Genomic DNA, 22,024 nt, shown 5'->3' with positions numbered 1-22,024 from the left:
CACCAAACTACCACATCCTCATTTCCATAACTGGCATTAAAGTTAGGCATTCCCCTATGTTCATCATGTGTGGGTGATCTAAAGGGAGGCAGAGGTTTAAACACGCAGCTAATGGGAAGCGAACAGGTTCTGCATCCGCAGTGCACATCTGCCTTTTCTTTCTGGCATGCAGAGGAGGTCATGAAGTGATTAATAGAGCCTCTCACATCCTCTTCCGCCAGCAAGGTGCTGGGCAGCACATTTTCCTCAGCAGTTGTAAATGCACCTTTTTCCTCCTCTGCTACAGCTAATCCTGCTGTTGCTCCACAGATTGAGATAAAGGAGCAGCCTGAATTATTTCGCCACAACATGAGTAAACGGATTCCTATTGGATGTATAGCAAGAAAGTGCCAAGTGCATAGAGGGAGAGGGCAACGGGCAGGAATGTTCCTGCAGCTAAAGCTTACCACCAAGTGGGGTCAAGCAATGAGGAGGGAAAAGAAGATGGCAGACTGTTTCTGGGTGCCAGCAATTGTAGAGGAGGAAAATTAGATATAGGCACACCATTAGTGAGGCTAAATGTTATCCAGGGGCAACTTGAAGAAGAGCTATTCCACTGGATGGCACTGCCCCTGGAGGTGTAGGCTCTCCTCAAAGCTGCTTCACATAGTTCAACAGCCTGGCTTTTTTTGTAACACATCAGCAGCTCTTCCCAGGCTGCCTAGTTTCTCCTGGTTAAACTGCATCCCATTAAAGTGCTTACATTTGGTCAGAACAATGTTTTGCTGATCTTTATGGAGAAATATTACTCTCTAATGTAAAGTTAACTTGTGTCTTTCAAACGTATTTTTGTAATATTGAATATGCAGTCAGTACAATATTTGCTGTTCCTTCAAAATACACTCTTATGTTTAATTTTGAATAAAAAAAAACTGACTTCTGTCCCTGTTTTTTATTATGTGGCCTAAAAAAAGAAAACTAATGCAGCCACCACATATAGGATTGGTAAACTGCAATAAACTACATTTTTGCTTGGTGTATCCCAATGAAAAAACTCTCGTAAAAAAGCTTAAATACTCATTATGGAGCCAGTGTAACATTTTGCTGGCTTTATTCTATGAAAAGATAAACTGTAATGTCGAATTTTGCATTAAACGCTGGCTATTGTCTCTCCTGTTCAAAATTCAGCCTAGTGCAAGTGCTTAAATAATGTGCATGAACTCTACTACAATATTTTCTGTTATTTTTCTGTAAAATAAATACACTCTAATGTTGATTTTTGGATTAGGGGTGACTGTTGTCCGTGCTTTTCAAAATGTGATCTACTGAAAGTGTTTAAATACTGTGTATGTCATCAGTACAATATTTTTCTTAATTTTGTTCTGTGAAATAGTTACGCTGGAATGTTGATATCTCCATTAAAAGCTGCCTGGTGTCTCATAATTACAATATTTCTTGTACTGTTCTGTAACACTGCATATGGCATAAAGGCATTGTGCAAGCATGTATTAGAAAGGAATGGTGTTGTCCTATGTTTCCCTCAAAGTCACATAAAAGGAGGGCCTTACGATATTGTTTTACATTTTACAATTGTTTTTGCATTAGTACATACTGACACTGTTCAACTCCCCATGCCCTTTGTTTGATAATCCCTTGAAATGGCCGAAATTGATTTACCTCCCATTGACTTCAATTGGGTTTGAAGTAAAGTTCATAATTTTCAATGAATTTGACAACAGACCTTGAAACCAAACCAGGCACATTCACTATTCACTATTGGTGACCAATCCCAAATTTAAAGTGTATGTCACCATTATCAATGAACATCTCTTATTTGTTTCCCTTTGTTCTGTGAAATATTGAGGCAAATTATTGAGGCATATCATTGAATGCCTCAATAAAGCGTTGGCTCTATTGATCTGGAAGTTAGCGAACACACACTGTCGCTCGCTCACTTTCCGATCATCTCCCTGCAGGGATTCTCCCCTCTCCAATCCTCCAGCGCTGAGTGGAGGAACGGATGGGGGAGCCAGCTGTCAATCATTCAGCTTGGTGGATCCAGACAGTATTGTCTGGATCCGTCCCACTGCAGTGCTCTCAGTATATTGCGGGACTATAAGTCACCACTCCCCGCAGGGATTCCCCACTCCCCTCTCCGATCCTCCAGTCTTGACTGGAGGAACGGACGGGGGAGGGGGCGGGCATAGCTGGCTCTGCCTCTAGAGCCAGCTGTCAATCAGCCAGTGTGGTGGATCTCCACAGTATTGTGAGGATCCTTCCCGGCTGCGGTGCTCTCAGCATATAGCAGGAAATAGCCCGCTATATACTGAGTTTTGGGTCATTGGAAGATGTTAATATATGTCCTCCCGTAACCCTAAAGAGAACAAAGGTGAAAAAAGGTTACCCCATAGTTCTCTTTTAAGTGGATACATCGGCACTTCCTGTTATTTGTTTCTTTCCTGATATTTCATAAGCATTCCTTTTGGGCAGGGAGGAAGCCCATCATAGGGGCAGTCCAATAGGATTGTCAGGAGGAGAAAAGCTTTGATAATAACCAGAAGGTACTTTGTACTAGTTAGCAGCTTGCTAATTTTGGCTTAAGTGATAGAGTTTTTATAACTGAAATAACAATTTTGATGTACTGACCCTTAAAAGTAAGCCTGGTAATTGTGTTAATATTGAAAGCTGGCTGCAGTAATAAAATGTAGGCACTCACAAGGTCCTGCAAAAGCCATTAAATATCCACTTGGATGCTACAAGAGTTCCAAATGTAAGGGAGACCTATATACGTGTATACAAATTCTAGCAATTCCCAGTAATGTTTAACCTGTACCTTCCTCCTACATGCCACCCATTGTAGTGGTGAGTCAATTGGAGGACATGGAAGACAAAAGGGGTGGACCAGCAAATGGCATTATTAGGAAGTGCTAACATTTGCTTAGTTAGACTCCCTGGGATTTCAGTTTTCAGGTTGCTCAAGAAGACATTACTTTAATTGCTATTGCCAGTTTGCAACATTAGCAGAAAGGACGGGTGTATTTTGAATGACATCGAAGAGCAGCATTTAGAGTCAGGAAATTACATATTTCACAAGTTGGAAGCAAGAGACTGCAAATTGAGCAGTTAAAAAAAAAAAAAACAGGCAGCACAACAGCCTTACAAAATACTGGAAAAAAGACAGCAAGTAAAATAGAAACCAAACTTCTAACCAAATTAATTTAAAGGTTCCAAAAAGGTTACCAGGTTTTTATTGTGAAAGCAGATAAGCTAAGAGGAGACAAATAAAACAAAAACTTGGTCTTATCACAAATGGCACAATGTATTTTGACACAGAATATTAAAAATGTTTGCACTCTCATGAGTGACAAGGAATATATTATTGTGTCTAGAAGAATACCAGTATTGGCGTGCCAGGGCACATGGTGATGTTATTAGAGCTGTAGTATGATGATGTCATCACACACTGCACCCATGATGTCTTGGCTGTTATGTGCATTGGTACTTTCCACATTTGTTCCCTGCTCTCAGCTTGGGTCATTGGAAGCATCCCAAACTAAAGAAATATTGATTAACTTCTGTGACAGAGAGGAAATAGCAGCTTAAAGAAGAACTATGGGGTCAGTGTTTTTCCCCATAGTTCTCCTTGGGGTAACGGGAGGACACAAACTAGCGTCCTCCTGTTACCCTAAGCTCAGTATACCGCGAGCTACAGCGATCTACTGAGCCGACCTGTGACAGTCTCATTGTCACAGGTCGGCTTAGAACTATGAGGTGAGTGGAAATCACTCATCTCATAGTTCTCCTTTACAGCTGAACTCCTGCGTATACATATATGCAGGACATGTATTTCTAAATATAGCTTACATAATTGCATACATTCTTCTTTATGTTAGCTTTGTGTAATCCCCTGCTTAGGAAGAGTTCTACTGTGAGGACAGTCAGCACTCTAAGCTATTCAGAGCTCTATTGCTTTGCCCAGTGCCATCAAACACTCTGAATATGCTTACAAAAAGAACGCAGGGATGAGCCTCATCAGTGAGCTGCTGCTCCAGCATTATCCAGTAAGCAGACCTGGGGGATGGGAGGGGGGTTACTTTTGACCAAGCTGGAACAGGAAAGGTATCTGGTGGTGCTTTCAGGCAGAAATGTCTGGATCATAAGCTTGCCTAAACATAATTACAAAAGCTTTAGCAGGTTAAACATGCCGTATATATGTATTTCAACTCTGTAATTATTTGCCTAGAGTTGAGCTTTACATATCCTTGCTCTATATATAATGCTTAGTCATTCTTTTAGAAAATCCAAATATTGTACTATGTGTTGTATTCATTTAATGAACACCTAGTATAAGGCAATAAAGGGTTACATATGAACTTAAAGATCACATGATGACTAGACAAACTAGAATCCAGCTTAATGTTCATTGTATAGATAAGTCATTGTATAAGCACAAAGCAGACTAAACCACAAACTAAACATATACTACAGCATAACCCTCATCTATGAATATCTGCTACTAGGCTACCCTTCCCTTGCTCTTATTTTTTACATTTAAAAATTACATTTGACATGTGAAATAAACTGTACGAAGAAACATCTGCCACAAATGGTTTATAGAAGTTTTGATAAATTCATCCTTAGAGACAGATCTAGACAGGCAAACACGAAAACACAAGATGATGCCAAAGTACTTGCATTATTTCATCACAATTAAATGTGTCTGTATAACTGCTGGTTTCACATCCTGATGTATTAGTATAATAACTGAAATAAAAATGTTGAAAAGTGGTAAGCTCCCTAATTAACACTATTTTAATAGTCCACAGAGGCATTCAAGTGTTAAGCCAAATTTATTTCTAACAGATTTTAAGATCTGCATAAAAACCAGTTCATTACAATTCACTGATTTAATGCTTAACACATTTCTTCATGTTAGTCAAAAATGGGGATTTTATTTTTGCATGTCCTCACTCAGATTAAGGCAATGTTTTTTTAATTAGAACCCATATATGCAAGAAGGAAAAAGAAGAGCTCACAATACGTCCATGCTGCATGCCAATTGTTCTGTTGGGCAGTGGGATAAGGAGTGTCTGTGTCTGCATGCTGCATGTGGCAAAATTGATGTCATCATAATTGTCGCACTATATAGACTACTGGTTTGATATAATGCCATCTGTGGGGGATACTCAAGAGCTGAGCTCCCCATCCACCACTGTGATTTGGAGAGCATAATTTCTATATTAAAAACAAGGATATCCTCCATACAGTTATACCTTCGGGAGAACAACAGCAACACATATTTTTGTAATGCCCAACTAATTGGGCAAAATGGCATGTTCTGCTAGGGTAAATACCCAAGGTATCCAGGTATAGGGGAAGCACATGACCTCCTTCCAATTCAGTGCTCGGGCCAAGGCCACCAATTGCCAGGTCCTAGCCTCATATCATAGCTCCACAGGGCTAATAATTCCAGGTGTTCCAGTGGAAAAAGACCAAAAAATGGACATAACTTACAAAGATGGACTGCATCATATTTAATGAAATAAGTACTAAGGAAGTTAAGAATTGACTTGTATAAGAGTTATGTGGCAGTGAGAGGCAGAATTGAGGTAATTGTTTTTGCAATACTGTTTTTAATGTTGATATTAAACAATTCATCCCCACACAGCTAATTCCTCATGTATCACTTCACCCTCCCCTTTTAGATTGTAAGCCCTCGGGGGCAGGGCCCTCCTTACCATCTTGTCTTGAATTTTATTGTGATTGTAATGTCTTCCTTATATTGTAAAGCGCTGCACAAATTGTTGGCGCTATATAAATATTATGTAATAATGTTGGATTTTTAATCAAACATGTCAATAAATGTTTTACCTTTTGAAATTAGAGCCTGATGCCTCTTAAAACCTCATAGATACTAAGGTATTTTGTTTATTGAATTGCCAGGTCCTAACAGTCACATTTGGAGAAGAAGGGAAAATCAATTAATCCTGCATAAGTTCCAACAAATGCGAACAAAGAACTTATACTGTGATTGGATTTCGGGGTCAAACAGAGGTATGGAGCAATGGGTTTGCGCAGGCAAAGTGAATATCAACAAGTAGAAGATATTTTATTAAAAGAAAACCTGTCAATTTAGCCTGAATGGGCAAAGTGATAGAGTCTCTTTAAAGTTGATATATTAAATAGAAACATATTTAACATGTGAAGCTTTTTAACAGTATTAGCAAAAGTGCACAGATTAAGGCATTTAAGTATGGGTTGCAGGTTTAGCAAAATCTCTAACTTGTTTGTCTTCCTCCAGAATCCACCATATCCTGCACCTAATTTCCCTCTCCAATGATCCCTACCTACTTCTCTTTTCCACTTCCTCTGCATCCACCTTTCCTCTACTCAATACAGTATCACCAAAACCCCATACTACACCTTACTCCCATCCAATTCCGCCCTTGTGCGTGCACATACAGTAGATGCTGTAAAAGCAGAGCAAAGCTGAAAATGTGCATTAGATTTATATTGTCATGACCATCATGCTCTTCTAATGCTGCTTTAGATTAACCTCCACAGTGTGCACTGAATAGATTCTGTCTGACTGCAGGGATGACGGGTCACTCTGCAAACAATTAGCTAGGCGCTTTTGCTGCCCACGTTAAATTACAACTCTCCAGTTTCGCCATGATGATGGCACCATTACAGCAGTGATTTTTCTTCCATCTCACTGGAAGTGCCCTATAGGTAAGGTCTGTAGGTAAGGTGACATGTTCACCTGTAGCATAGGCACACCAAAAAGAGCCAACTCATGCACATTCCATCCAAATACGCACTGTAAGAGGTTAATAATGCCTAACTGCGCATGTTCTAGACTGATGGATTGGCCAGATAAACCAAACAGCGTTTTTATAGTTTTAGGCTGTATACAGGTGTTAAAAAAAATAGTCCATCACCCTTCATGCAACCCTCAAGCTCATATGTTGCTTAGACACATTAGACAATGGCCATCTGCACAAATGCAATCTGGTGGCCGGGTGAGCATTTTCAGGAACAGCCATTATACACTTTCTTCAGTATCTACTCCTCTACCTTCCCATCAATGATGTGCATATTCATAGCACAATACTCATGCTGAAGGTGGTAGCACACGTATTGTGTTTGAAGATTAGCAGTAGACCAAGGAAATCTTTGGGTTTCTCCCAAAGATGTTTGGGAATTCAATGTTATTGCCAGATCTCCAAGTTTATGAGGCAGACAGCAGCTTAGTCAGTCAGCCCCAGAGGGAGCAGAAACTGTTGGGAGGAGTGATTCAAGAGATGCACTGTGCACTTCCCCTCAAAACCTGCTTGTTCCTCTTTTTTTTTTTACTATGTTGCACTGTGGTCTACCATATGTTCTTGCAAGGTTTTTTTCTGGTTGTTACTGCAGGAGTTGGCGGTAATAGCCTGTGAATGCATAGCAGAACACAACAGTAACTAATATAATCTATGCTGAGCAAGCTATTATTATAACTACATCTGGTGCTCCTTTTGGGCATGGCAAAGTATGTATATATAAGTCCCCATATCTGCAATGTAGATAACCGATATTCAAGCCAAATGCCAGCCAAAACTCTCAGGGCTGTAATTGATGGGGAATCCCTCCAAAATAACATACACAAAACCGCATTTTTGGTAGCAGGGAAGAGTTGCAATTGTTATCAATTTTTATAGCTGCCTGAGCCTTCCAGTCCATGTGCCAACCTATCCCAAATTGCAAGGAAAGGAAATGAGGCAAAATCTACTTAATGGAGTCACGTACAGAAATACATTTTAACTCTTCCTCCACTATATCTAAAACAAAATAACAATTGTCTAGACTTAGGCATTAGTTTGCTTTTCTGTATTATATTTGTGCTGCCACAGCCAGTGTCATTTTTATTATTTCTGCTGTTTCAGTTACACTACATAGATATTACATTGCATTTAATTGTGTTATGCTGTTTTCTAGCTACTACTGGTAGATTAGCATTGTTACAGCCTAATCTGTGGTATAACTTGGTATCTTCCCTTCACCCCTGCTGCTTTCTGTACATTGGTACAGTCATCTGCTAGACCTTCACAGCCTCTTTTCTGTTCTTCCTTTCTGCATCACCCCTCACTGAGGTAAGAGCGTCTTGTCATTTTAAAAATGACAAAGAATCACATCCTCTGTATTGAGAAGGCAAATAAACTACATTGGATTCTACTTTGAGTCTTCGTATCAAGTTGGACCCTATCTGTGAATATCACCAAGTCAGTAGGTTGTCATACTATCCGTACAGATGAGTCTCAGGAAGGTATGTGTAAATACATGAAGCAGTAGTTGTGACAGAATAATTTTGCTTTTTTTTTTTTTCTAGACTCTGCCCAACAGGCTCCACCTAGAACCAAAATGTCACCTTAGTATAGAGTCCATGATATACTTATATACTACAATAACATATCAGCAGTTCCAAAACTAACATATATACATAAATTAGCAAGCAGGCACACCAGAGGTTTAATGTCTTCTGCTTAGTGCTTTCTACTCAACATTCCTTTTCTGTATTTTTATTGTGATTAGTAAAACCCAATAATGAAAATGATACAAAATCCATTAAGCATATTACAATTCTGTATTCTCAGCCTGAACAACTATAGTCAGTTGAATACAGTCCTACTAATTTATAGAGCGGGGTAAGCAGTGCAGCTGAGCTTCACCTCATTTATTAAAGTGACAATAAAGTCTAAAATTCACCCCCCCATGCTGCTTTAAGGACTTACCTTAAATTATGCCATCTTCTTCTTTCCAGTAGTTTTCAGGAGTCCCTCCAGCGCTGGTGTCGCTCTCTGATCCAGCGTTGACTGCTGTGTCTTCCTATCCCACGGAGCCTGTGTGCGTGCACGCTACCGGGCTGCTTGCATTGACTTATCCTGTGTCTCTCCTCTTCTCCCGGCCAAAGATCTCTACTGCGCATGTGACCGATCCATGATCCTTCAGGGCTGCTCGAGAATTTTTCAGATCTTCAGACGGGAGCGAACAGCGGAGACACAAGTAAGTAATAACCTTTTTGGTAACTTTTTTACCAACTTACCATTTAAATGATCTAACTGCCTAAACAAGGAAATTCTGGAAAAACATGGATACTGTCAGAGATACCGGCACAGGTGACCCCACACCTGCGCAGGTACCCACACAGGGAGACCAAACACGTGTGACCACACAGGACAAGGCAGAATGTATGATTTACCGTTTTAATATGCCAACCAGAATAATACAAACAGAAACAAGTCTTAGCAACCAACTACATCTAAACAACACCACATGCAAGAAGTAACAGGCAAACACACCCAGGGAGCAAAGCAAAACACCAGGGGAAATAAGAGACAAAAGGTCAGGGTACAAGGAGCTAACAGGACTCAGGACTCAGGAACATAAGCAGGTCACGGTTCCGGACAACAAGCAGGGAACATAAACAGGATACAGGACTCTGGAACAGAAGCAGGTTACAGGACACAATACTGATACTGAGCCACAGACCTGACTGCAGGGTGGGCTTAAGTAACCTCCCAGGGAGCACCAGGTGGTGGATGATTGGTGGCAGCTGGGAGACACCTGCAGTTGAGCCCTGGAGTTGCAGTTTCCAGCACCACCCAGTGGAGGTCTGGTACCTGACAGCTCCTGGGTGCCTGGAAACACCTGCAGGTGAGTACGGAAACCGCAGGGCTTAGCTCCAGCGCCACCTGGAGGCGCTCTGGATCCTAACAGATACAGAGCTCAAAAATAATCAACTGACTTTACTGGCTTTGCAGATCGCTGTATTAAGCAATATGATATATCACAATATTTAAGTCATAAAAAAGACAATGAGGAATACCATTAAAAAAACGCACCTTTACAGCGTTCACAGCAAGCTCCCCTCTGTTTGACAACCAGAGCACAATCCTTGGACACCACCGGGCACTTTTCTCTCTTGCAGGTCACTTCTCTGTTCTAAAAGACATGAAAAAAAAACTTGCCATGAGTTTTCTTTGCTTTAATTAATGTATATTTCTCATGATATAGTCTATTTCTGGGCTGAAATGTGCAGAGTTTTATTTTTCTGATCAGCTGTATCTCAGTAGAGCTCATTATAATAGAATCAATCATTAATCTAACAAATTATACCCCAACTCCAATGAATCTGATGAGCAGTAGCTGCAGGCTATTAGAGATACGTAATTAACTGACACAGGCATAGTGTATTTCAGGTTCTTTTTTTTATATTTTACAGATCACTAAATTGCAATATATTAAAAACAATTGTTTCTAATTTTATATACATATACAGACATATTTTAGGATAATTGCACTGTGTATATTTTGATTACTCATATTTTCCTACTAAAAATCAGAAGTGCTTATATTTAAAAGTGGTATTCTTATTTCAGGACAATCTTTAAGATTTCAGGTGTTTCCTGTCTGTATGTTGGGAGTGAAGGACAGTTTCTCTATAACCCCATGATAGCTCCAGATTCACATTGTGTTTTTCTTGTATAAAACATCTATAAAATACCACACATTAATTTAGCATTTTCTTTTTCAGATTCAATATTTCAATTTTTTACAAATATCTCTACACAAGCCAGAACACATTAAAGAAAAGTTCCCGATTGTTCCTCATTTGGGGGGGTTGTTTCTCTTTTGGAACCAAAACCCTCTGCCCCCCTTTACTTCTCAGTTGTCCCTTTTTTGGTCTGATTTATAGACATCTATAAAAAACTATTTACAATTTTACTCATAAAACGTGCTGGACTATGCTAAACCTTTCATTCAGTCTCTAAATATTGAATGTGTTCTTTTGAAAGGCCAGTGTAAAGGAAAAGGAGTGGGTGGAAAAAGTAATATTAGATTTAACCAATAATTTTTGATTGCTTCTCTCCAACATAGCGTTTGGACAGTGCGGCAGGGGGGGAAGCAGGGACCCCGGAGAGGAAGACTTCTACTGCCTGCATTGGCAGCTAGACTTTGGCTCTGCCCCGGTACACAAAGCAGAGGAAGAACTGTTTAGCGGGCTGGGCAGAATAGTCAGGAGGCCACAGGTGTGCTGGTAGCAGAGAGTGATTGGAAGAAGCATGGCAGAGAGGAACTGAGCTGCCTGGGATTACTTTCCTTTACACTTTCCTTTTTTTTTTTTGTTTAGTTGGGGATCTTCACCAATATTCCAAATCTCTTTCTAAATCTCCGTAAGAGGTTTTTACCCTCCATTTTACAGTAAACAAAAGTGCTTTCACTGTTACCGCTGAAGTGATTCTCCTCTCTACTTGTCCTACTGACCAAACATTATCTTAAGAGAATTATCCCTAATAAAAAAAAGACAGCAATAAAAAGTTACGGACATTTAATACATCTGAACTTTTTCCAAAAGTTAAAAAAAAGGTTTAGGTGAAGTTTAGGTGGTTTAGTTTTAATAAGCTGTCCGACACACATACTGTACTTACATATACGAAGATTAATTTTAAATTTAAACTCAGGGTAATGAAAATATAAAAACACTAAAAGCCACCAAAAAAATAATAATATCATAAATAAATCCGATCTCCTTAAGGAACACTTGTTATACTGCTGCAAAAAAATGTATCAATGGATGAAAACTGACTGGTAAGTAATAAAAAGGGTTTCTTCACTTTGTATGTCTTTCTCTAGTAAGTAGTGTCCAGGAGAGGCACACTCCAATCAATAGTGAAAATGAATTCTCAAGATACATAAAGGGATCATTACGTACCTGCTCAGTTTTTAAAGTAGCAATGGGCCATGCTATTTAAATATTTAAACAGTTTTAACAAGCAGTGAACTTATGAACTTGCCTTATGTAACTACAGGCACTGTGGTATAATTCATCCTCAGACCTCATTCACACATCCGCACATTGCTGAATACATTGCCACAGCCACGATGCTTTGCGATCCAGTGTGGCATAAAATATACAGCATGTAATGCAACGTGCCACTGGGGTTTTTTATTTTAAAAAACCTGCAATTAGGAGGCAGCAGTATTGCCTCCTGAATGCCTGGCAGGCGCTGCTTCACTGCCCTCTGAAAAGTGATCTTCCGTAAATTACTTTAGAAAGCAGTGGAAACTGAAGCCCATCTGAAGGCCTCATAGTGTTTAGCACAAACCCTTTCCCTTTGATACAGCTCAACATTTGAAGCAGCTCAACTCACCCTGCGCCCCTTCCAGCTGTGAGTTGGCAGCCTGCCAGCCTTCTAAGCTTGAACGTAAAGGGGGAGAGCAGAATGATAAGAAACACCTTAGAATTTATCTTTCAGCTACAGAGGTCAGAGATGGCTTTTGTTAAGTGTATTTCCACTTTTGCAGTCAAATTTGCGAAATCTGGGCATATGAGAACCTCTGTGTATAGTATAGGAGATGTACTTCCATACACATCTGCTCCTTGCTGTCTCTCACAAAAAGAAAGACTGATTTAAAAATGTTAATGTTTCTCACAGCCACAAATGAAAGTGATTAGTCAACAGAAGCAGAACAAGAAAGAGAAAAAGGACGTTATGCAGCATAGACTTTTGGAAGGTCTCTTTTAGTAGGTCTATTTTGGAAGGTCTCTTTTAGTAACTCTGTGAGATGTTTTCTGGATTCGAGCTGAAGAAAATGATAGAGAACTTTCACTGGATACTACATCTGGATATAGGAATGGACCTTGCTGTCCCAAATGGAACCATTCACTTGCTATAAAGGTTTAATTGCTGACTCCAGTTCACCTCAGGAGATCAAGTCCAAAAGTTCTAAAGGCCTCTGAAGAAAATATTTGCTTGTTAATTATTTGTACTTGTGGATGAGAGGCCCACTTGGCCCAGAAACAGGAGTCTTTTAAGCAAATTTGCCACACATCTAGTCAACTCCTGGGTTCCCCTATCCAGTGGAGCAGAAATGGCTAAACAGGTCAAAATCTCTTCCCATTTTCAGACCAAATTGGTGAATGTTTGTGCATGCACGGAGCACACACACAAAAGCTGTTTTGATATTGTTATTTTTCACATTAAAAGTTATTATTACCTATTTGTATTATTATACAGGATTTATAGAGGGCCAGTTTGCACAGCACTTTACAAAATATGGGGAGACGGTACAGTTACAATACAATTCCATACAAGTGGATTAAAAGGGTCTTGCGTGTAAGGGCTTACAATCTACAAGGAAATGTAAGTGATACAGAAGATAATGTACAGTTTTCAAGAGGATATGGAATGCATGAAGGCAGGCAGAGTAGAAGATTGCTGGATAGGAGGTGGTAAGGAGTTCCAGAGGATGGCAGATGTTCTGGAGAAGTCCTGGAAGTATGCATGGAAGGAGGAGATGGGGAGAAGTGGAGAGGATGTTTTGGGTGATATTTTGAGACGAGGTTGGTCACCTATCTGGGGCAGAGTTTTAGATGGCTTTGTATGTTGTTGTTGGTATTTTTAATTTTATATGTCGGTCTTTTGGAAGAAGGGGTGAATTTTGAAAATGTGGGATGTGAGGCCTGAAGGAGAGGTCAGAGTCCACCATTACAGCTAGTACCCTGGCATGTGTGGAGGGACTGGTAATTGTGATATTGAGTAAAGAAATAATATGCCCCAAAGGGATTTTTCTCTACTGCATATTGTGGGTTCCACACTCCTTGGGAATATATATGAATATTTTGAATTTCTGAGGTCTGGATCACTTTGGTTTCCCCGCTCTTGAGGATACCCCATTACTTTCACCTCTTAATTGTGATATTGATCTCAATTGAGAAGTTGGGGGAAGGGACATGTGGGAAGGAAATATTATGAGCTCAGTTTTTGACAGATTGAGTTTAAGGATGTGATGTGACGCCCACACTGACACCCACACTGATTGGTCAGCTAGTAAACTAGTGATGTGTTATGAAACTGAGAGGTTGAGCTGAGGAGTGGAGAGATAGATTTGAGTGTCATCAGCATAGAGATGGTAAGTTACTAGTTTGTTTTATTAGTCCTAAAGTTGATTTATATACATTTTCCTATTTTCACTTTAAATGGTCATTAAGTGGTAATGTTGGTTAGTTTAACTATTTTGTGATTCTGTCCAGGGAAGGGATCCTTTCATTTTTCTCAGAAAGTTATAAAAGAAATATTGAAGTACTCATGAAAATATCACAGTTGTGTTGTGTTTGTCATTTGAGACAGTGTAGCATGATAAACACGTTCTTGTGCTCCGCAAGCAGGAACAACAACTCCACCTTGTCATGTATAATGCACCTTTGGAATCAACAAGCATTTGTTATCATGGCACAGTAATTCATTTTTACAAGTGACATGCAGAACTGACTGAGGAATGAAATTAGAACAGCACAGAAGTGGAAACAGTGACATGCCACAAGGGACTGGCTAGAGTTTATTATTTCAGCCGCCTAACTCAATCCTCTTTCACCCTGCAAAAAGGAAATGAAGTTCCGCTCATTTAAGGAAATGTACGATTCATTAACAACCAGAAGATGCGTTGTATGTACAGACATCTGACAGCCTTTCATGTCCAACAACATTGTATTACTTGGTTATAAATTAACATGTCACTCAGTTTTTGAGGTGATCAAAGTAAATCATACTATATAAACAATAATATTATCTTTTGGAAATAAATAATTGCTTCTTTTTATCATTTTATTTTATATATATTTTTACTTTCGAAGCCAGCACATGAAGCCTTCCCAAATTAAAGTTACCCTGTCTCCAGACTATTTCAACAATAATCTTCCCTTAAGATTGTTTGTGGATTTAATATATGCATGGCATTTAAATGTAAAGGTATCCCCTTTGTAGACAACCAAGACTGCTGCTGGGCATTGCCATCTTGGATGTTATGTCATGAGTCGCAGCAGATCCAGAGCTTTAACTTCAGTAACACTCTATAGCAGTTTTTCACAACCTTTTTTCATTCATGGTACCCTTTAAAAATATGCAAACTCTCAAGGCACCCCAGTCTAAAATGTAAAATATGACCTGTGGTCCCTCTAAAATCTATGCAAGACCCTTATACAAGATAAAAACACAAAAAAAGCGGGGTTCCCTTTTTTACATTAGAGTCTTCTTCACATCACAGCCCCCTTTCACATCACAAGACCCCCTTCACATCAGAGTCCCCCTCTTTCACATCACAAGCCCTCTTTACATCATTGAAAATTTTAAGGCACCCCTGAGGGTGCCACGGCACTCTGGTTGAGAAAGGCTGCTCTATAGTATTCTTCTTTGTCCTCCCTCAGCTGCTTTCAAAAAAAGTTATGTAAGAAGGTGAGGAAAGGGGCAGAGAAGCTGGGCCAGCACATTATTAGTATATTAGTATACAGGATTTATATAGTGCTAACATTTTGTGCAGCACCTTACAATATAAGAAAGACATTACAGTTACAATACAAATCAAGACAAGATAGTAAGGAGGGTCCTGCCCATGAGAGCTTACAATATAAAAGCACATACAGTTAATAGACACTCCCAAAAGAAGAAGAGAGGGTTATGATGAGGACTATGCTAGGGAACTACCTCTTTTAAAGTAGTCAAATTTGCTACCAAGGTCAGAGACACATTGCAAGGCAATAAAACATTGTATATTGAAAGAACAAATGGCTTTTCCCCATTCCCCTCAGCAGATGCAGCCTACCTTCTCCCATCAAAGCTTTACTCTTACCTAAATGTCACTTTCAAAGTCCTGGGCAATGTTTACAACTCTGGCCTGCTTCTTCACCTGTGGTGAGTATAGAGATTTGGAGGGTGGGGGTGGTGGGAGGTCACTACATCTGCTTAGGGGACTAAGTGAAAAAGGATAAGGAAACTTGTGTTTAAATATTTCCTTTTTAATTGAACAAAAACAAATATCTAACGTATGTGATGCTTGGACATTGTACAAACAGCCTTGATACAACCATGCCGTACCAGAAGCCCAATGGTCCTCCAAAAATGGAATTTCTTATTATTTATGAAGGATACAGTGCTGCTTTACATACATTTTTCAGCCACTTACATGGGCCGCAGCCCGAAGGGAAGCTTACACTTTAATTTTCATTATGAATACATACACCCTTAAAGTGACATTAAACCCTCTGATGTTTTAACATAAAACAATCTGACAAAGAAACTTATAGTGGGTCGCCTCCACCTTGGCTCCTTTCATTAATCTATCCCCCTCATGAGTAATACATAAGAAGAAGAAAAAACGTGGAGGAAAGGGTTTATGGAGAGATATAGTAAACCATACATAAAATTATATCAAATGTATTGTACATAAATTCATTTCAATAAAAGCATTGCTTGGTCATAATAGCTGATGCAACTCATAAATAACATTATTAAATACATACATGGATGCAATATTCCAATTTAGACCAACATAGTTTATCCCTCGTCATTGACTAGCCCAACATACATACATACATTGGTAAAGTTCTAAAGCCTATCGGCCATGATTAGTTCAACATGATCAATTCATTGGTGTGTTCTTCAAGCTGTATTTCAGATAATTCTTCCCAACATGATTAATCATGTTGGGAAGATTAATCATGTTGGGAAGAATTATCTGAAATACAGCTTGAAGAACACACCAATGAATTGATCATGTTGAACTAATCATGGCCGATAGGCTTTAGAACTTTACCAATGTATGTATGTATGTTGGGCTAGTCAATGACGAGGGATAAACTATGTTGGTCTAAATTGGAATATTGCATCCATGTATGTATTTAATAATGTTATTTATGAGTTGCATCAGCTATTATGATCAAGCAATGCTGGTTTACTATATCTCTCCATAAACCCTTTCCTCCATGTTTTTTCTTATGTGTCTTTATTCAACCTCAAATACTATGTAACTATGTAACTTTAAGTGTCCAGTTTGGATACCTACACACCATGTGGAGAAAGAACTGCTGTGGTGACTTTTGCATATTAAGCATGTCAGGTTCTCTTAGGGTACTCTGGAGGGTAAAGAACGTTATGTACAGGCACCTCTGGGTTCCAAATTTGTACTTATGATGTCAGGTTAAGTACTTTGGAGATGTGACAGATTTATTTTTTAGCTAAAACAAATTCAGAGGACAAAAAAAATCTGACATGATAAAATAGGCCTGCCAGAACACTTCTGCAAGAAGTTAAGCATGACAGATACTTCTATGGAATGTGTTATGTGGAAACCCATTATACAGAGCTTTCACCATTTTAGCAGCTCTTGCTGGAGTCATATTCAGAAGCATTTATAAAGTAAACAGGTTTTAAATATATTTAAAAGAATTATATATTAGAAAAATACTATTTTGCAGGCATAATATAACATTTTTATGCATAGCATAGTGCACCATATACATTTTTTTTAACAATTTACAATACATTACTGCACAACATTTGAATATTATTGTTTTATTGGGGGACAAAATCATTACAACCTGAAAATGACTCATTTAGGTGATTGCAGATGTCCATCACTGTTAAAGATCCCATACTCTGCATTCTGCTGATGAAATTCAGGTTGTAATTATTTAAAAGGCTACTTAGGCTTAATTCAATGAAATATTCCCAGAGGAGTGGGGTTTGGTTCAGCAAACACTGCACTAACACACGTTCTATTGGTGGATATAGACTATGCAATTACAACACAGTGCTTCTAATCCCAGTCCATTAAAGCAACCCTGTCAGGTATATAAAACGTTCTCAAAAAGATATCCCTGTAAAATAAGAGTAAATACTTACCGCTTCCCTTGTCCATGCTGCCAAATTCCACTTCCTTTAAGAGACATTTTCAGGAATGTCGATCCCGCATGTCCTCGACGGTACTCAGTGGTTCCTCCTGCTGACCTTTATGCTACTACAGGGCAAAATAGGAATGTGGAGGTCAACAGTAGCAACCACTGTGCTCAGCGGAAGACAAGGAGATTGACACTGTCCAAAGTGTTGGTTTATAGGCAGACGTCTGAAGAAAATGTATCTCTTTAGAAGAATAGCATTCTGCAGTGTGGACAGTAAGAGAGGTCAGTATTTGCTGTCTTTTTTTTTTTACAACAATATCTTTCTGGGTACTTATATTAACCTGACAGGGTCATTTTAAAGCTATCCGTACACTAGTAGATTTTTTTTCTTACAGACTGTAGGGTGAACAAAAAAAGTCTAACAGATTCCTCCATTCATGCTAAACAGTATGGGTGGGGAAATCCCCCCTGCTGAACTATTGTATTCTGACAGCAGTGGGTGTGTCACTGTCAGAATACCCGAACAACGCTTGGCTGACAATTTTCTACCCAGCTGCTTAGATTTTCAGATAGAAGGATAACTGGCCCGAAGCTATCGATAGAGCCACCCATGGAGTGAATTTTGGCTAAATTCAACAAGAACCAACTGAAATTCGCTGTCAGAATACCCGAACAACGTTTGGCTGACAATTTTCTACCCAGCTGCTTAGATTTTCAGATAGAAGGAGGACTGGCCCGAAGCTATCGATAGAGCGACCCATGGAGTGAATTTCTGCTAAATTCAACAAGAACCAACTGAAATTCGCTCCATGTATTGCCAACTTTATAGAGAATCTGTGATTTTCCTATGAAGGGCAAAGCAAATGGTTTTTTTCAGTGCAGACCTCCATAGATACATATGCAAGGAAAGCCATGTGTAAGCTACTAATCATTGGATTCATAACTCACACAGGGCTATGGACTCCCCTATGACAGGGCCAAGTGCTTTCACATGGAGTTCCTCCTAAATACCCAGAAGTATCCAGTATTTTCTTTAGATCCTACCACTAAATAGAGTGACAGGGGAACAAAGGAAATGTAAGCTCTTGTAGAGGGGTGGGGGTTGAAAGCAAACCTATTGGTCTGCCCTGAATGGCAAATTTGCCTTCTCAATGTATTTTATCATACTGTGAAGAGTAACCACAGATGTCTGTCTGTGCAAAATCACTAAGTAATGTCGCTATAAGCAAATACTGAAATTCAAATTATGATACTTACCAATGCTTGTAAATATTGGCACATTGTTGAAAAACTGTAATTTCCCCCTACCGCCCCACACACACACACACACTTACCACCAATACTACCCTAGCACTACCTCCAGTCTACATTAATATATATTCACTAAATTCCCCACTGCACTTCAACCCAGCCCAGCTGTATAGTCATATACAGAGTAGCAGAACATCATCAGAAGAGACATGGCCAAACCCTGGATTATAATTACAATATATACAACGGTGAACCATTTTATCACAAAGCTCACTATCAACCAGTGGTAGGTCATTTACAGAATACATAAATACCTGTATATACAAGTACACACACAATGTAACCTGTTCCAGCTAGTTCAGCAAATTTCTAGCATGTCAGTAATAGTAGGTCAACAGATGTCCACTGAAAATCTTCTTTCCTGTGTTTTTTTCCCTCAAACATTTTATGGATGGATTAGTTCTTTGACCCATATGTATTTTTGCTTAATGAAGGAAGTTTATTTGTTTTCCCTGTTTGTTTTTAGGTTTAATTGTCCAGTATCTGTTTTCAAACATCCACACGTCATGACCTTGGCCACTTTCTGTTATTTCCCCTGTAAGATGCTCACATAATGCCTTTTCTTGCTGCTGCGGCTCCATATTGCTTTAAGTATTTCATTCAAACACGTATTATTCACCTGCACAGGTATGAGCTATGCTAAACCTCATCAAATGTCATCCCTTATCCCAATGTATCCTCCAAAAAAAATCTCAATTTTACAAATAATTGGCCTCCATCATCCTTTCTTTGCACCGTTTACCTTTCTTGTATCCAAGACGTCTATGCAGCACATATTCCCTGGAATGTTTTCCCTTGCTCCATAAGATTGTGTATTATTATGGCAGGTTTTAAATCCTCACAGAAATTAGCAGATTAGGCAAATCAACGACAAAGCGTTTCTGTTTGTTTTTTGCCATCTATGTTACATTCCAGAGAATTCCCTTCACATCCTGTCCTATAGACACAACAGGAAGAGGAATTGTATCTAAAGTGGGGTAAATTCCCTCTTAGACAGGTGTTCACATTTATGACAAACCCACATTTTGGATTTTCCCTCAATACCCTCTCAGTTACAGTGGTAACCAGAACAAAGTGAAAGACTGAATCTACCCAGTGCAGACACAGACATCATTAAAAACCTGGCAGACACTGACCACTATATTAAAAACGAAAACATTCTTCATGCAGTGTCCTCTTTTTAAATGTGTCCCTCCCTCTCTTGCTGAAATGCTGAATAAAATCTAATCATTCTTTTCTTTTTTTAACAAATTCCATAAAACTTTAACATAACACATCTATGCATAAAGTGAGATACCTACATGCTTAAAATACATTCTGGAAACAGGAATAAAAACAACACCTGCATTATCTTCCAAAATCATCCGAATGAAAACATTAGGAAGTTGAAGCAGGAGATTTTCGATAACTGCCTATTAGGCCCCCTAACAGCTCAAGTCATTGACCCAGCATCCAGTTTATCAAACGATACCCAGTTTTCACACAGCCGTAATAAAATAACATCTGACATATAGATGTATCACATTCCTTATTTTGCTTTTAGTGGTCACGGCAGTAAGGATGTCAGTTACAAGCCAAAGCTTTGGAGATTTATAACGCAGCTATACTTAGGCAACAAATGCAAACATTCCGAGTGTGTACGTTTTGCACTAACTTAAATTTCATTACGTGCGCAGGTTCCATGCCCTTATGTGTTTTCCTGTTTTTCTTTCTTATTTAACAAAAACACAGAATTGGGCTCAAACAGAATCGGTCACCTAGGGAAATAAAAGCTAAAAAAAAACTGTTACAGCCCATGTGTCACAGTTCTTTTGAAATAATGACCTTACATTTGTTGAGCCCTTGGTACTCGTTTGCTCTTACAGACGTTTTTAATATACTACATTCTGAAATAGGGTTCTGAGTTATACTTAGTGGTTATGTCTCAGATGTATGGTACAACATTTGTGTGACAGGAAAGTTAAGGATTAAAAGAGAACTGTGGCCCAACCTTTTTTGGCCATAGTTCTTTTTAGGGTCACAGGAGGACATTTACTTTGTCCTTCTGTGACCCAAAACTCAGCGTATAGCAGGCTATTGCCCGCTATATGCTGACAGTGCAAAGCCATGCTGTGGCCAAGAAAGATCCCGACAATATTGTCAGGATTCAGCTCGCCACCTGATTGACAGCTTTGCCTGTCTAGAGGCAAAGCCAGTTGTGCCTGCCCCATCCCCCATCCATCCCTCCAGTCAGTGCTGACAGAACAGAGAGGGGAGGGGGTAATCCCTGCGAGGGACAGTGAATGACAGTCATTGCTCTCTGCAGTGAGAAAATCTGGAACTGAGCGATCAGTGGTATGTGATCGCTCAGTTCTCGATCTATAGAGCCGACCTGTGACAGCTGCAGTGTCACATGTCATGTCTAATTATGTGGATTAGGGATGCACCGATATATCGTCCGCCGAAACATATATCGTCCAAAAATGGCACGTTTGGCTAAATTCCGAAATAGCAGTGCAATCCCGCTTTCTTTCCTCCCCGCTGGGTGCTGCTCTGTGTCCCAGCGGGGAGGAGAGAAACTGTGACAGGCAGCCGAGCGCTGCAGGAGGAGAGCACTGTGAGCGGCCAGCATCTCTCCTCCCGCACCGATCACCCACCCTCCTGTGACAGGATGGGGAGCTAGATACAAAAACCCGGCGATCAGTGATCGCTGAGTGTTTGTACATAATTGAGGACATAGTATGTTTACTGTAGATTCAATTATGAATGAATGGGAAGTGATCTACATCACTACCCATGATTATGGTTATAGTGAACACTCTATAAACACGTTATGAATGAACAGGAGCACTCAGTATAGAGGCTTCCTGTTCATTTATCACAGGGGCTGCAGAAAAAGAGATTGAGAACTCTGTGTTCTCAATCTCTTTTTCTATTTTAAAAGGGAAATATCTGGGGTCTGTTTAGACGCCTAATATTTCCCTGAAGCACCTAAAAGTAAAGTAAAAAATAAAAATATTTAATCAAAATAAATAAACAAAT

At 39.4% G+C, this 22,024-nt stretch overlaps 1 protein-coding gene across 1 annotated transcript in view; it reads right to left on the bottom strand.

Moving 5' to 3' along the window:
- BMPER (BMP binding endothelial regulator) overlaps positions 1-22,024 on the bottom strand; it is a 229,496-nt gene that overhangs the window by 144,971 nt on the left and 62,501 nt on the right. Inside the window, exon 3 of the mRNA XM_018571321.1 lies at positions 9,861-9,960. Within this exon, the coding sequence (XP_018426823.1) occupies positions 9,861-9,960 (100 nt within the window). The remainder of the gene's footprint in view (positions 1-9,860; positions 9,961-22,024) is intronic.

The sequence above is a fragment of the Nanorana parkeri genome, unplaced genomic scaffold, assembly GCF_000935625.1.
Source record: "Nanorana parkeri isolate BGI_ZX_2015 unplaced genomic scaffold, ASM93562v1 scaffold41, whole genome shotgun sequence".
NCBI lineage: Eukaryota > Metazoa > Chordata > Amphibia > Anura > Dicroglossidae > Nanorana > Nanorana parkeri.
Note: the sequence above shows the minus strand (reverse complement) of the source record. Positions and strands in the feature narration are given on the sequence as shown.